This window comes from Melampsora larici-populina, assembly GCF_000204055.1.
Source record: "Melampsora larici-populina 98AG31 unplaced genomic scaffold MELLAscaffold_42, whole genome shotgun sequence".
In the NCBI taxonomy this organism is placed as follows: domain Eukaryota; kingdom Fungi; phylum Basidiomycota; class Pucciniomycetes; order Pucciniales; family Melampsoraceae; genus Melampsora; species Melampsora laricis-populina.
This window is the reverse complement of record NW_006768806.1, coordinates 259,914-276,883: the sequence shown is the minus strand read 5'-3', so window position 1 is coordinate 276,883 and position 16,970 is coordinate 259,914. Positions and strand designations below refer to the sequence as shown.

The window sequence follows — 16,970 nt, the reverse complement described above, 5'->3', positions numbered from 1 at the left end:
AGTTTATAGACTTGCCAATTATGCCAAGTTGTTTTAGGTCTTTGATTCAATCCTTATTGGCAATCTGAAAACTCAACACTACAATGGCATCATGACTTTGATGGACAAGTGGGACACTGTTGAATCTTTATGACAGGTCTTGGAGGTAAACACATTTTTTCTTTTCTTGTATCATAATCTCTTGGATTGTCTTTTAACTTTGGGTCTTAGGTCTTGTGGCTTTCAACCAAGCGCATGGAAGGCAACACCATCTCCAGCTCAATGTTGCTTTCTGAATATCTCAGAGTGAAATAGTCTCTCACTGAACTACGTACTAAAACTATGCCATCAAGCCTCGCACATGGTTGCAGTCATGTTAAGCCAGCTCACCGTTTACCAGGACAACACTTTGGCTTCTGATGAGGTGATCTTGGGCACTGTTCTCAACCCTAAATATCAAGTATGCTTCATTGAACTGCACTAATCAGATCATGCTGGATGAGCTAAGAGACTAATTGAAGGAGTCTGAAAGACTTCTCTGGAAAATTGGCCAGAAACCCCGGCCTGCACCCTATCTCCCACTCCTACTGCCGATCCAGATGAAGGTTTTGATCAATTTGACTTGTTCACCTCATTTGTGATAATTCAGACTCCCAAATCAATCAGGGCTTCTGAACTTGAGTCATACAAGGTAGCAACCTGAGTGTGCCTGGCCAATCAGAATTTTCTGGGTGGAATGTAAGTTTTGTTTCAAATTCCATTCACTCCCATCTGATTGATTGTCTGACTAATTACACTTTTATTTTACAAAATGAATCCAATTTCAAGGTTCTTGCCTCCTTGGCACACAACTACCTCTCAATCTTGGCTACCTTGTGTGCTTCAGAACAGACTTTCTCCTTGATTCCTGGACAAGGTTTGTTAGAACCAAAGACAATCTCTTGCACAGTTGGATGTAGATAATGGCTCAAAGCTGGTATCATGACTGACAATAAACAAAAATTCTTTGACTCCCTTATGTATCTTGCCTCATTTGAAAGCCATACACAAATGAAGTCTATTCAAATGTGCTCCTTTTTTCTAATGTTGTTTTTGATTTCATGCCCTCTTCCTTGAATCTTTTCTTGTCTCATCTTCTTTGATCTTCTTGTTGCTTATTATCCCTTTGGTTTGGTATTATCCTGTGTTTGTTAGGTTTTGTGGCTTGGCCTCTCCTATTTCATTTTCTTCTTCTTCTCTTTGATTTCTCATTGATTATTGTGGTTTGTAGCACACAGTCATCCAAATCATGCTATAAAGCTTTTTCAACTTTGCTCTGGTTTGTTACTGTTCTATTGTCTCTTGAGATTTTAAGTCACTTGTTCATATACTCTTTGGTATCTTTGATCTTGTTTCTTACTGTTTCATCATATTTTAATATTGCAAGTCACTTGTGCATATACTGTTTAGTCTGTGATTGATTTTTTCTCTTTGATCAAACTTGTACATATACTTACCTTGCATTGTGAATATTAAAAATAATTGTGAATAATAACCGTTACCTCAGCCCGCTTCCTCTGTTCAACACTTGACATAGCAGAGCAAGAGCAGCTCCAAGTGCCGCTGTGCTACACAACACTTGTAGCAGGCCTTTTTTTACAGTGGATTGATAGCGGGTTTCCTATGAAGCTGAAAACCGTTCTGCTGCAAAAAAAACCCGCCAGAAAGCGGATCAAAGCGGCACAATTCAGGTGTTGCTGGACGGAAACGTCATAAACGCAAAAGAAATGATTGACAAGTTTAATTCAAGGTTTCCAAAGGTGTCAGAAGATCACCAAAGAAAAAGGAAAATGAAATGATGGGTCAGGTTGTTTCCCACCGGGCTCTTTAGAGCATCCACAACGGTCCACCTACTTTGCGGGCCCCCAGCGATGTAGGGGGTCAAAACGCAAAAAAACGCTCCAACGGAGCTCGCACAATCGGGGGTGAGACGTCGGGGGCCTCCAGATTTCCATCCGGACCCCCCACATCTGCGAGGTCTATAGGGGCTCCCAATATCACGTGCCACTGCTTCCACGTGACCGATATAGTCATGTCTCAAACCGCACTCGAAACAAGATGATATGGTACAAGCATACCATATCACTCAATCGAGTTCTGGCCCCTGACTTCAAGTGCACCGCTGTGGACACCTGTTTTTTTGACCCCCTACATCCACAAAATCAGGATCGGGGGTCTGTTCCAGGGCTCGCAAAGTAGGTGGACCGTTGTGGATGCTCTTAATACCAGCCCTGGGGAGACGCAGGCCCCAACAGGGAGCCCAGGGGTAAAGGGGGGATAGTGTTATGCTCCTATTCACAGATCACTAGACTGTCAAAACCTGTGACAGCACTGCCGGAAAAGATACCTCAGATTGTAAAATCCAAGGTATCCTTGGGTATACATTCCCTTGGACTGCGTGTCCAAGGAATTTATCCAAGGCTGTCTTTGCCCTCAAAGATTGCCTTGGATCATTTGCTTAGACATTGTGTCCAAGGCTATAGCCATCTGAGGATACCTTGGAGTCTCTAATCCAAGGTATCTTTGTTGGCGGTGCAGGTACATACCCAGAACCTCAATTGTACCAGACATCCTCCTACTCTTCTTTCTTCTCTATGCTACAATAATCATATATACTCAACAGCACCCTTCCACCCTCTGTCCCCCAAGCCATGGCCCCCAGAAGCAGACCATAACAAAATTGTGAAGGCTGCCTCTTGCAGTCTCACAAGTTTAAAGCACAATAGCCATCACATCCACCAGAGATGGTTTTGACGTTGAGAACATGACCCACTAAAAAGGGGCCCCTTTGTAGTACATTATGATCTCAACATTGAGAACTCATCTGGCAGACACAGTGAGTTCTTTACTGCCCTTTACCTTCCTTCCTTCCTTTCCTCAAACCCTCTTCTGAGAGGTCAAGTAGCCGCAGTCTTCACTTGGGTGTACAAGGTGAAGACCACACCATTACTTTTCTACACTACTCTCAGTGAAGAGTACACCAAACAGACACATACTCTGAGTCCTCATAAGAAATGTGACTTACAACATGGATTGCTTGGGGTCAATTGGGTCACTGGAGTCAATGGATTCATTGGCGTCAACAGAGTCCAGTAAAACTGTCCTGGGTTATGATCTTGGATTTCAGATCTAGACTTGTTCCACTGGTTTTGAAGGCTGTTAACCAAGGAAAGTGCTGGGATATCAGCTTGTCTGGTCCAGTTGACCATTTTTGATTCCATGAATGTCAAAGAAAAATCTTCAGGAGTGGAGGAAGCGGCATGATGATGCACAACCCATTTTTCATTGTGATGAATTTTGAATGAAATAAATTGAGCACAATGTAGGAAAATGAAGGAAAAGAGGTTTTTGGATAGGGTTTTCCCTTGGGTAAACTTCTGGAAGGATAAAATGTCAAGTTGTTCATTGATCTGAAGAGTGGATCCCAAGCTGAGAGTCAAGAAATTGGGTTTTGGGAGGGAAAAGGGTAAATGACCTCATGACTGTGGATCTAATACTGACATGTGAGTGCTCCTATGGCGGAGTTGGTGCTGCTGCTATGTAAACCAGGGATTTGAAGAACTATATTGTGCCGGCTTGATCTGGGTTTTCAGTGAAATTGTCGCAACAAAGCCAAGTGGTCTCACATTTTCTTTCAAAAATAAAGCAAGCTATATAGTATCTAGGACTAGCTCAGAGCTGTAATTGATCACCACTCCCTTACTATGTTATGGCCATGAGCTTTGGTTGATAGAAGTTTGGAAAAGTATATGATTGGAATGCATCTCATGAGGAAAAAGATACATCTTCTTCATAAATTGATAAGTTTGTGTTCAATCAACTCAGAACTATTGGTATGACTATCTTGTTGCATTGAGAAGATTGCAAGTTTCAACCTTTCAACCAAATTAGTCATTCTCACTCAATCACATTGGAGGTCAGGATGAGTGGCTAGCAGAAATTATCACCTTATCTCAATAGTTCACCCATGGTAAAAGTTCTTTCCCAGTTTTGAAAGTCATACCATCAGACTCTATCAGACTGCTCTGCAATCATTCGGGACGCTGAGAGTGATTACACAGCCACAGGGCTTTGTTTTTCCGGGGCCGGGGCTTTATAAAGACTCAAGAGACACATTTTGACAAGGTTTATGCTGGGTAGTTGAATTTTTAAGGTTTCGACAATCACATATGAGTTATTTTGGGTGTCGATGAGAAATTAAAAGGTTGCAAACCAGCCGAGAGGTCAAATAACTCACTTCGATTGGACAAAAAGACTTCGAAGGTGAAGAGGAAGAAGGCCGAAAAGAAGTGACTTACCAGGACTCAGTAGTACGAGATCGAGACGCGGAAGGATTGATGAAGACGATGATGTCGATGAAGAGTAGTTGAAGGAGACAACATTCCTCATCACCTCGACATAATGGCTGCAAGCAATTCACTCTATCATTCAGAATCAGTTCAGCCTTGGTTCAAAGTTATCATCATTCTTCATCAACTATCATTCGATTAGGATCATTCATCAAATCAAACGATTGGCTCATTCGAGACCCACTCAGATCATTTGGCAAATCGACAATCGAGAATCATTTTACACCCATATCTCAGAACGAACATGGATTCACAACCCAAGTTAGAATCAAGTCAATCAGATTCAACGAACAGTGCTTCAAATAGTCACCATGATAACCTTCCTACCAACGTTGATCGTGATTCGAAAGAAGTAGTAGAGCCGCCACCATCAACAGTCAACTTATCACCAACCTTACCGACTCAGCCTACCGATCTGTCCACTCCATTAATTCCAACTCCAAATTCGATCGAAGTTGGTTCTAGTACCGATAGCCCTAATTACACCTCTTTACCATTCACAATTTCTTCTCCTCACGTGGTCTCAACTCTCAAGCCAGTTCCTCCCCCTGCCTCGGTGTCTGCTCTTGCAGCGCCGGTCACCACAGCTACGACGTGTTCACGCGGAAATCTAACAAGGTCTTCATCTTTATCTTCATCTACCTCCTCAACTTCATCCCCTTCTGCTCTTCTCTCTTATGAGGCTACCTGTCGTAAGCATAGTGATTTTTCATCTTCATACTCTCGAGTGATCGAAATATGTTTCTGACTATCTTTATCTTTCAATAGGCAATGTCGAAGCACCGCCTCACGCCTCAGGGTCTGCTAGCCTTCCCACATCGATTGGCCATTCACCCACGCTAGTTTCTGGCTGTATGCCTAATCCCACAATCTCAGCTCTCAGCATGAGAATGAATACAACTCCGCTCTATTCCTCACCGTTGGCCAAAAGCCCTGTAGTGGGCGGTGCTGATGATGACGACGGATCAGATGATCAGGACGATCATGTCACTGAAAGCGACCCGACAAAGTTACAAGCGGCGTCTGATGACGACAGGCGCCCTCAGCGTCTGTTGCCTGGACCGGCCTCCCTTCGCAGTATTGATGAAGCAAGTGTCCAGTCGGAGGAGGAGGACGAGGAGGAAGACGACGATGATCAAGAGTTCAAAGATTTCGAAGACGAAGACGTTCTGGATCATTCTTCGAGCTATGGTCTGCTGGAGCGCAGCACACGGGAAACACATAGCACCGTCACCAGTAGTCTAATTGGTCGCAGTGCAAGTCGCACCTCTGATGATTCGGATCCCGAGCACACGTCAAGAGTTTCTAACAGCATACAAACCTCAACCCATCCCCAATCGCAACCCTATCAAGCCACTTCAAATCGAAAAAATAGCCTCAACAAGTCCGGCACAGGCCCCTCCCTGGCCAGGAAAGAGAACGTGCGGATGGGCAGTCCTCTTAGGCATGTCACACATCTAGGTATGATACTAACCTGCTCCGTTTGGATTTTCCAATAGCTTGTATTTTTATCTGACTCATCTTTTTGTGCTCTTCATCGAAAGATCCTGGTCCGACATCTGCAAGCGACACATCGATCGAACGATCAAGAAGTGAGTCAATTACTCATCGGGATGCCGAAATCAGATCGGACTCACTTACACCTCAACTGGGCAAGCATCGAATAATCTCTCCTGGTCCCTCTTCCACGGCGCTGGGCCTGCATTCTTCTCCCATACTATCAAGTACTACACCGCTACTTCCCGATTCTCCAATCAGCCGACACAAATCGCTCTTGAATCCTATCTCAGCTGGTACTCATCTGAGTACAAACCTTGCACAAATCTCGCCACTTGACCTTCACTCCGTCCCATCATCTGTAAGTGCTCCAGCTTCGGCCTCGTCATCGGTGCTACCAGTGCCCCCAGATCCAAGCTCGAAAGGCAGCATTTCTCACATCCATCGAGGGTCAGTCCACGAGAGAATCACGCCTCATGTACGTGAGGCCACTCAATCCAAGCCCACTCACACCTCTCGAGCCGCGTCGACTTCCTCTCCTGGCTCCACTGCCAAAGGCCATGGTTCTAGACCTATTCATCATCACTCATCACCATCCCTCGCAACGCCTTCATCCGTCAAGGCCGCTTATTCAGCCGTCAACACTAGTACTATGGGTACCTCAAATATCACCAACCCTAATCATCCCAGTTCGTATCCCCACGTCCCCGCATCACCATACCAGCCACACTATCAACTTACTCAGCATGGCCGTCAGCCGTCAATCGCTTCTAGCAGCGCCAATCAATCGACAGGTACCTCATCGTCCTCACCGCCTCGCAGGCACTCTTTGGTATTCACCAGCTCCTCGACCTCTGGTCCGGCTGCCTCTCCTACCAAGCCCAACTATCAGTATCATAACAAATCAGCTCTGTCCGCCGCGCTAGCCAATAACTCTACCTCTGCTCCTCCCTTTCCACCGATTGAGGCCATCAGAATACAACGGGTGCCAACATCCGTTCGAACTGCGCAAGATTTACGACTGTCCAGCTCGGTACACATGGGCGTCACGAGTTCACCCGTTACCAGTTCGAATCCATTTTCTCCTACACCTGGCTTTAGTAGTACGACGTCCAAATCCATCCCAGCTCCTGTGGGTATTCCTGGTGGCAGCAACAATTTCACATCCTCTTTATCGTCTGCATTCTCACCCCCCATTGCTGGCTCAGTATTGGCTTCTGAAATGCCGAACCCGCTAAATGATAATAGTCCAGTAGGCTCGATGGCCAGTGAGGTAAGTTCTCAGCGTGGATATTTAATACCAGGCCTCAAATCAACTGGTGTTTCAAGTGGAAGTGTAGCTGAAGCGGGTAGCAGCTGGTCAAGCAGTAGTATTAGTGGAAGAAGTGGAGGCGGGCCCAGACTGAGCATGGGAATGCTGAGCAATGTCCCATCTCTGGCCTCTCCGATCAATTTCCCATCGCCCACGGCTCCACCAGGTGCTGATGCTGCTAGTAATAGCAGCAGTCAAGACAGTCGAAGGATGAGTACGAGTTTTTCACCTTTCTTTATGCCGGGATCGAGCCCTTCGACTTCTCATCCGATCACCGCTCAAGCCATTGGAACTCCCCATTCTTCACCCAGTCAACCAATCGATCAGTTTGCATCACGCGATAGGTCGACGAGTGTATTCAGCGTGTTTAGTGAAGAAGGCCCATATTCTCGCCGAGCACCGACACGTGGTGGAGCTGTTACTACCAGTGGCGGTCATCTCCCTTCTGGTACAGCTACAGGTAGTAGTCATCATAGTGATGAACCGAGCCTCTCATCATTCTCTGGCGCCGCCGCAAGTGGATCTGGGAGCGGAATTGGAACTGGTACCGGTCTGAGCGGGTATTCTAACCCCTCACTTGGGACCAAGGCTGATAGAAAACATCAGTCCAAGTCATCCATCACCCATCGTTCACTAGGTGGCGCAGGCACATCATATCCATACGGTTGTCCGGTGAGATCTGTCCGACATGGATCGAGCTCACTTTCTTCCAGGCATGGAGGTCTTGCCAGCAGTCACCGCACATCGATCGCTTCAGGCCCAGGACCTTCAACGGAGGATTTCGCCAAGATCATCATTCAATCGCGTACGGCCAAGATTCACAAATGGAAACAACAGCATATGCACAAAAAAGTGTTCCCAGATACTTTTCAGGCGTTACCTGCTCGAAGCTCACAATCGGCTCTTCAACAGCTTACACCTGAAATTGGTCCATCATCATCATCTGAGGCACGACTATCACACGAGTCGGAATCGAATTTTCTTACTGCTCGCCCTGGACAAAGCGGAGAGTTTGATTCAAGATATTTACGTCCTCTACCGGGACTATTGCCCGAACGGAAACGTATTCCTGACTTTGGTCCACTCTCTGCATCACCCGAAGGAAGATCATCTGGGTTCCTGGATCAACAAGAAGAGCATTATGAAAGGCCGAATGCTTTAAAAAGATCATCATCAACCAAGACGATTGGGACAACCAATCGACTTGGTGAAGAACTGGCTCTGTCGACCTCTGTGGACCCGAATGAGCTTCTTGATCCTCATTCAGGATTCAGTCCGCGCGACCTAAGTGGTGATGTGAATGAGCCTGGTCAGTTCAAGGAGATTGAATGGGTTGATTGGCTCGACGATTATCGAAGGATGAAAGAAGCCAAGTTACGTGCTGAAAAGGAAGCTCAGATGAATACAGCAGAGAAGAATGACATGGAGGAGGTTGAAGAAGTCGAGGAACTTAGTATGAATGATGAATCCAAGTTGGAATCAATTCCTGTCACTGAAGGAGTTTTAGATGCCTCTGACGGTCCCGAAAGAGCTTGTCAGTTTTTTGTACTTTCTCTAGGAGGTGGCTAACTGAAGATTAACTAACTGCATGTTTTACTTCTTCATAGTTGGTGACTCTCAGAATCCATCCGCATCGGAGGATCATTATAACAGGGCAGATATAATAGGTGTGCCAGCCTCGGAACCTGACTATCCGGTTCCGCCCTCGCCTCCCGCTATGTTTGACGGTCTTCGATTACGAAGGCTAAGCGTGTCGTCTATCATCGGAAGGAGCACGAAGACCAACAACCTCAGCTTAGCTGATCAGAAAGTATCCAGCTCCATGCCAAGTTCCTTACGACCATCATCTGGGAAACCTCACCCTACACCTCAGTCGGATCTTCCACTTTCTCACCAAGGGCCTTCTACTAGCACGCCTCGACTCGTAGATACATTTTCACCTAGCGGAACCAAGATCAAGAAAAATTTCAATCTCGGAAAAAAGATTGATGAATGGTGGAATGCTGTCCGATCTAGTTTTACCCTGAATTCGGATGACAAACAATCTTCTAGTAGTGATACCAGCTCGAATTATAGGAGTAATCTTGCTTCACAACCATTTCCGAAACTCAAGGGAATCCGGCGAGTGAGTGCGAGTCCATTGACGACATATGAGAAAAATCGAAACACCAATAAGTTATCCTCTGGACTTCGCTCGGTCGCATCTGCGGTCGATCTGTTGACAAATACCAAACCAACGCAGCCGACTGTGTTCAATCAGCCCACTATCACTACCCCCTACCTTGCGCCTACTACACACCAGCCTCTTCAATCTAGGCAAGCTGAAGAGCCATCGATTATCGTTCCAACGGGCGCCTTGGCTCCCATACCAAGACTTACTGTTCGAGATCGAACTTCTTCTGCTCATAGCGGTTCGTCGCATAGTAGTGAAGGCTCTAAGGGGCCTCCTGAACGTCGACGGAATCCTAATCTCACGCTTAACCTAGATCCCTTGACATGTTCTCGAGCCTCAAATGTGTTCAATCAGATGAGTGAAAGTGATCAGCGCAAAGCTGATCCTAAAGTCAGTTCGAACCCTGAATCGACCGTGTCAAGTTTTTTGAAACCTGGGGAAGAGGCACCTGGGAGGGCCGTGGTCTCAAGTCCAGCTATCACACATTCACAACCACTGTCAGCCGAACATCAAAGAGCTCACGACTTGGGATTCTTGGCTGCCCTTCAAAAGCCAGAACTTACCCCTATCTTAAGTCCTACTGGTAGTCGTCTCTGGGAACAAACACCAGGCCTGGTGCTCGGAAATCCATTCAAGTCCAATAGTACCTCCGTTAGTAATGTGATGGAAGTCGGTAACAGTTCGCCTGACGTGCCCGGTGGTGGCCCAGCAAGTGCAGTCGGGACAATTGGCCCTCGTTCATTGATCCCATCAGCAGTCCCTAAATCCACCTCAAATATTGAATCTGATACTGGTATTCGGACCCAAACCCGACAATCACGTTATCCATCTTCTTTTGGTCACCGTACTCATCCGCATCATAACGCAAGTCAGAGTGGTATGAGTAGTGCGACGCAAGATATTCAGACGCCTACATTCTCAATGCATACTATCCGGGAACATATTCGACATCGATTGGCGACGGCTAAGACAGCCTGCGATACGGCACTCAAGGTGATTGTTGACGAAATCACTAGCTTTGTTGAAACTGAGGCTCGCGGATTAAGAGAGCAAGATCGTATACAACTTGAATTGGCCCTTAGCTCGGCAGCTTTACAGGGAGCTGCAGGATCTAATTCATGGTACCCATCACCAACAACACTAGAGCCTGGAGTCGGTTCCGACGTAGCTCCAAATGAAACTGAGTCCGATACAGGCTCACAGGTGAATTTGAATCTCAATCCCACAGGAGGCGATGAACGTATCTCACGGTTCAGCACTACGCCGACTACGTCACCGTCTCAAAGCTTGAACCGAACACTGTCAATTCCATCTGATCTACTTCATCAACCATCCAACATCTCTATCCCACTTCATCAAAGGTCGATCTCGACCCATAATTCTGACACGTCTGAGACTTCGTCTGCCGCGACATCAGCTCCCGTTAGTAGAAGAGGATCAGGTCGCGGACGCCCAATGCCAACTGGTCCCCCCACATCCAATATGACTGCTCGTGGAGCGTTACGTCGGCCATCGGTGGTTTTGAGAAGAGGTGGAGCAGTCGCAGGTGGTTCAAGTTGTATCGGTAGAGGTTTGGAATCACCTATGCGTGCAGGTGCAGGTGGAAGTCGTAGTGTAAGTGTTTCAACACAGTATTCGGAATCAGTTGGACGTAGCGGACGTAGCTCTAGGTCTCCATCACGGTCTAGATCGCCATTGCCAACGCATGTGGCATCAGTCAGAAGACATTCACCGTTATTTCAACAAGACCAAAGCAATCCCGATCAAGAAATGGCAAGATCATCCGGACCTGTGGTAGCTAGTGATGAGCTGTTCTATAGTTCCACTTTTGTAGCTAATTTACAAGAGATTAGTTCGATTGCTACTGAGATGTTAGATACCCCCGTTGGTGCATTGACATCGAAGTCGCATGCTTGCGTCGAGGTTATCTACCGAGTTCAACAGATTGGAAGAAGCTGGGATGTGAACCTAGATTGGCCACATCGTGGTTGGTATGGTAAGTAGTTTTGTATGAACGAACCTCCCATTTTTCCTTCCTGAAACTGACTTTTCTTTTGTGGGACATAGTCCGAGTTTTGTTGGCTGTCGCTGGATTGAGTCGAGTTTTAGAATGGTGGGATGCAGAAAAAGGGTTTTGGAATTTTGAGCCCGAAGACGAAGATGATGCAGAAGAAATCGAATTTTTTGCAACCAAGGCTGGAGGAGAACAGCCAGTGACAATCGAACCAACAGCATCTATTACAAGAGAAGGCTTGTTGAATGCACCGAACAACGATTCGATGGATATCGTTTTGGTTTTGAACGAGGACGAAAAGAAGCGAACTGAGTCACCTGTACATGCTAGTTCGAAAACTGCACCGAACTCACCTCTTCATCTTCGGCACAAAGTCAAGGACAATAATAATACCACGGTCAATAAGAAAAACTTGAATCAAGATTTCAAGACAGCAATTGATCTTGCTCGCACGGAGACTATCTTGGCTGAAGTTGCTATCGCTGATGCTACTATCTTATATCTGAGTCCAGGTTGGACGAAAGTCACGGGGTATGTAGTCATTTTGTTCTCCATTGGTCTATGAGTATAACAATCTGATTCTGATATGTCTTTCAACACTAGACTTGATCCACAGTCCGTGGTGGGTGCACCGTTTGGCGAATTGATTGATGGGAATTATGAACTATTCAGCGAGGCAAATCGTAAATTGCTGGAGGATGTTGGAAATACAATCGAGCTGCAATTCACCGTTAGGATCACACTCGAGAATAGTGATGACGAAGAGGAAAGTGGTGTGAAGACTCGCGATCATTTCATGCCAATGACGGGTAAAGGGATGTTAATGATGGATCGGATCACAGGTGAAGCACTACATTCAATGTGGGTCATCCGTCTCAACCCACGACAAACTGTCGATCAAAAAACCGGAGCTGTGATCGAGACCAAAGGACAGCATCATTCTCGATCTCAGAGTGACCCGGGCGCTCCTATTCTCGAACCAGCACCATTGTCCACCGAACCTTTACTGTGTCGGATCTGCGAACATTGGTTACCCACTTATTACTTTGAACGTCATAATGAGACTTGTGCAGAGACTCATCGACTTGAGATGCAAGTGAGCGAATGTAATGAACGATTGTCGGATTTGAAGGATACCATCAAAGACTTGAGGATCGGAATCGAAAGAGGACTGACCAACGAAGTTGTCTATGACGGAGTTCCCCTATTGACCCATTTATCCTCACAGGCATCAAATCTCAGTCCATTGAATCCAGGTCGATCTACGAATGTGGCACTGATTCATCATAATTCCCTCAGAGCGACTCAAAAGGTGTTATTAGATGAGATTGAAGAGTTATTGAACATGGCACTTGATATCTCTACACCTTCATCTAATGAGGAGATTACGGAAGATAACATTGAACATCTCAAATTACTATCACCTAACTCGGAGCAAAAACTACTGCAGATCACGAACTGGACCTTTAAGAAAGTAGAAGATCCAGGATTGATTCATTTGGCACAAGACGTACTGCAAGCTGCACATGATAAATCAAATGCAGTCAACCGAATGAGGAACACCATTCTTTATGCCGAACGGATTCGAATGGAGTGGGAAGTCAAGGCTCAAAAAGCCAGTCTAAAAGATTCCAAACGTAAAGCTTGCGACATGTCACCATCAATTTCGACGGAAGATTCCTTTAGGCATCAGCCTGCTTCACAAAAACCTGAAAACGATGATGATCGACAAGCCAAGCCGGCCTCAGGACCGAGAAAAAGTACTTCTATACAATCCATCATGCCAGAATCTTCCCTTCGGGTTGTTCCTCGAGCAGCTCCACTTCATTTGAAAACCGGTGACGTGAGTGGGTATAATAATTCTGCTCCCGGTACTGGAACACCACCTCGATCACCTCGCTTTACTCATATTCCAAGTAGCAGTGTAAGTCGAAGAGGTTCAAATCAACAAAAGACTGATGCTTCCAGTGGACCACTCAATACGCCACTCTCACCAAGGATTCCTTCAGCTGTACCAGGAAAATCAAAATCAGCAGCTTCAATCAAAGATTTCGATATGTTGAAACCGATCAGTAAAGGAGCTTTTGGGCAAGTATGGTTAGCAAAGAAAAAGACAACAGGAGATTATTATGCGATTAAGATTTTAAAGAAACAAGATATGATTGCCAAAAATCAAATTATGAATGTGAAATCTGAACGAAAGATTTTGATGAATCAAGCTGATTCAGATTTTGTGGTGAAATTATTTTATACATTTTCATCTAGAGATCATTTATATTTAGTAATGGAATACCTTAATGGTGGAGATTGTGCTGCTTTGGTAAAAGCTTTAGGTAACCTTCCAGAGGAATGGACTAGGAATTATGTAGCTGAGGTCGTTATGGGATTAGAATACTTGCATTCCACTGGGGTTGTACACCGGTAAGATTTTCTTTTTTATTATAGTGACAAGAGAATTGAGAAGTGATCTTGACTTGTTTGTGTCTTTAGTGATTTGAAGCCAGATAATTTGCTCATTGATCATCGTGGGCACTTGAAACTTACCGATTTCGGATTATCGAAGATTGGATTGTTAGGACGACAAGCAGCTGAACCGCGATCGGGTATTAGCTTATCGACTAGTTTAAGGGACAGTAGCAATCTGCGTCGTCGAGGTTTACCACCTGGACTCGACACACTTAGTTCAACAGCTTATTCAAGTCCGGATACATCACCGATGGCACTTCATTCGTCTTATTTCCTTACCCGTCAAGCTGAACAAGATACCAATACTCCTAGTGATACTTCAAAAGATTCAGATGCGCATCGTAAATTTCATTATCCAAAGACAAACGCATCACAGTCTGCGATGGGTAAATCGAGTGCTGGTGGTGGTGGTAGTAGTCAACAAGTAAAATCGGATCTTGAACACAAAAATTTCGTGGGGACGCCTGATTATTTGGCTCCTGAGAGTATATTGGGTATCGGTATGGACGAAATGGTTGATTGGGTAAGCCTCAAACCTCCACTGATGTGCACCAATGTGTGAGTAATGTATTGATCACAAATTGTTTTTTTGGTTGCGTGGGATCTTATTCGAATCCTGTAGTGGGCTCTAGGTGTCGTTTGTTATGAGTAAGTCTTAGATTTAATTTTTAAAATTCGTCCAAGCTTACAAATCTTGTTCTGGCCTTCTCTATTTCTAGATTCCTTTACGGTATTCCTCCTTTCCATGATTCGACACCGGATAAAGTTTTTGATAGGATCTTGTCACGTCGATTAGAGTTCCCAGAAGCAGATGATGATATATCTCCACAAGCGATTGATTTTATGGATCGATTGATGTGTACAGACCCAAAAGCAAGATTAGGAGCCAATGGAGCCAGTGAAGTCAAGGCTCATCCATTCTTAGCTGAAATTGATTGGGCAAATCTATTCAAAAATGAAGCTAGTTTTGTTCCATCAGTAACAGATCCTGAGTCGACCGATTATTTTGATCCACGTGGAGCTACTCAAGTATTTCATGACGATGAAGAAACAGGTCAAACAGGTGAAGGTGCTGAAGATGAGAAAACACCAGGAGAAGGCATCACCCTACAATCGATTACCCAAGGAGATACCAAAAAGCCTCTCGAAGTTACTGCACGTAGTGGGAGAGGATCGGACGACTTTGGGACATTCAATTTCAAAAACCTACCGGTACTTGAACGAGCGAATGAGGAAGTCATTCGTAAACTGAGAGGCGATCAGGCCACCGTCACTCATGCTGATCGAGCTCGTCACCCCCGACACTTATCATTGAGCGGAAGAGTACGTAATATCTCAGTTGAACTTGAAAGAATGACAAGCTATTTTCTGACATTTGTCCCTCCGATAGGCTAGTATCGGTGTTCATGGCAATATGGGTGGAGCTGGCCCTTCTTCACCGACAGATTCGACATCATCCTCTGCCTTATCCTCAGCTGCGAAACTGGCAGCCGGACCTTCATCAGGTCAAAATGCTGGGTTCTCACATGGTCGACGTCCATCAGAGCATTTTAATTCATTCATCCCTGATGAAATATCTGATGATCCTAGTCGAAGAAACAGTCTGCCTTCTCGAATCAGAAGAGCTTCATTCTCAGGTAGTACACAAGCTGGAGGTAAAGGAACAGCTGTTCAACGACCCATTGTACCTACTGTACGACCCACTGTACAGCCTCAACAGCCACCACCTGTTCAAGCTTCTCATAATCCTGGCTCGACGATGAGCTCACCTGGTCAAACTTTCAAACCTTTATTGCCACCCATTGCTTCGCCACCGAAATTACAAGAACGCACAGTGGATTGTCTGATTGCTGAAGATAATCCGATTAGCTCAAAGGTAAGAAATCAATTTCGAGATTTTGGACCATTATCCGTGACTGATGAGAAAGTGTGATTGAAAAAAAGGTCTTGGAAACAATATTGACTCGATTTGGATGTCGATGTGTGGTGGTACCTAACGGAGCTGAAGCAATCAGTTGTGCAATGGGAGATGTTGCATTTGATGTGATCTTTATGGATCTCATGATGCCAATCAGTTAAGCCTTTTCTATAAAAACCTGTTTGAAAGCTTAATTTCTAATGAGATTTTTTTGATATGAATCTCAGTTGAAGGACAAGATGCAGCAAGAATGATCAAATCTACACAAAACGTTAATGCTCATACACCAATCGTAGCAGTCACTTCATTTGAAAGTTATATAATTGCACCATCAGATTCAGAAGGAACTTTATTTGCTGCTTTGTTAGGTAAACCAGTAGGAAAAAAAGATGTTTTAGATGTGATGAAAAGATTAGGATTTGGTGCAAGACAAACTAAAAAACAAATTTAAACACGATATATATCTATATCTATATCTATATATATAATATTAAAGATTGAAAGGATTCTGTTTAGTGTTCTTTTTTAGATTCATTCTTTTTTTTTATATTATTTAAAGAAGTTGCAAAGGCAAGTTGTGGTTTTGAGGTTTGAATTTTGAATTTTGTGATCTATCTAAGAGGATGATTTTAAAGTTTTTTATATATACAATAAATAAATAAAATTTGTTTGAGAATTTGTAATAAGATTTTTTATGTTAGTTTGTATTTTAATCCTTCTTTTTATTTTCTCTGATATTATATGTTTGCATGGATGGGCAAGAAAGAAGATTTTCAGAATTGATAGATGTACAATGTATAGGAAGGAGAGAGAAGAGTGATGGATTAAGAACTTGAAGGAATTGATTCGAAATGATATCTTTTGAATGTACAACAATGGTTTGATCTTTTTTTGTTCAACGCGAATCTGGAGTGAAAATCGAGACCTGCCATGGAATTTGACATCTGTCTGTGAACCCCGATTTGAGGGAGTACCGGTGACCGGATCCGAAAGCTCGGTCGACCCACGGCCCACGGGTCTTGCATATATTTGCCGTTTCGTACATTTTCGACAGACTAGAATTGAATCTGAACCACTTCATGTTTAAAGATTGTGTGCGCTGGGTTTTGTCTTGAGTTCCTGATCGCGATTGACAACCAACGATGAATATCATCCAGCGATATGACTACTTCACTAATCGTGTTCAACTTCCGCCACTCACATCCGTTCCGACATGCTTACCG

At 44.6% G+C, this 16,970-nt stretch overlaps 1 protein-coding gene across 1 annotated transcript; it reads left to right on the top strand.

The window, feature by feature from the left end:
* Positions 1-4,611: 4,611 nt before the first annotated feature.
* On the top strand, positions 4,612-16,198 carry MELLADRAFT_91398 (RIM15-related serine/threonine-protein kinase; the record flags this gene model as incomplete). The annotated part of the gene is made up of 15 exons (XM_007414352.1): positions 4,612-5,059; positions 5,136-5,828; positions 5,912-6,225; positions 6,266-6,314; positions 6,386-8,629; positions 8,784-9,301; positions 9,353-11,345; positions 11,417-11,894; positions 11,967-13,784; positions 13,854-14,352; positions 14,452-14,477; positions 14,549-15,152; positions 15,220-15,705; positions 15,774-15,903; positions 15,975-16,198. The coding sequence occupies 15 exons, from the start codon at positions 4,612-4,614 to the stop codon at positions 16,196-16,198; spliced, it is 10,524 nt and encodes a 3,507-aa protein (XP_007414414.1).
* Positions 16,199-16,970: the final 772 nt, after the last annotated feature.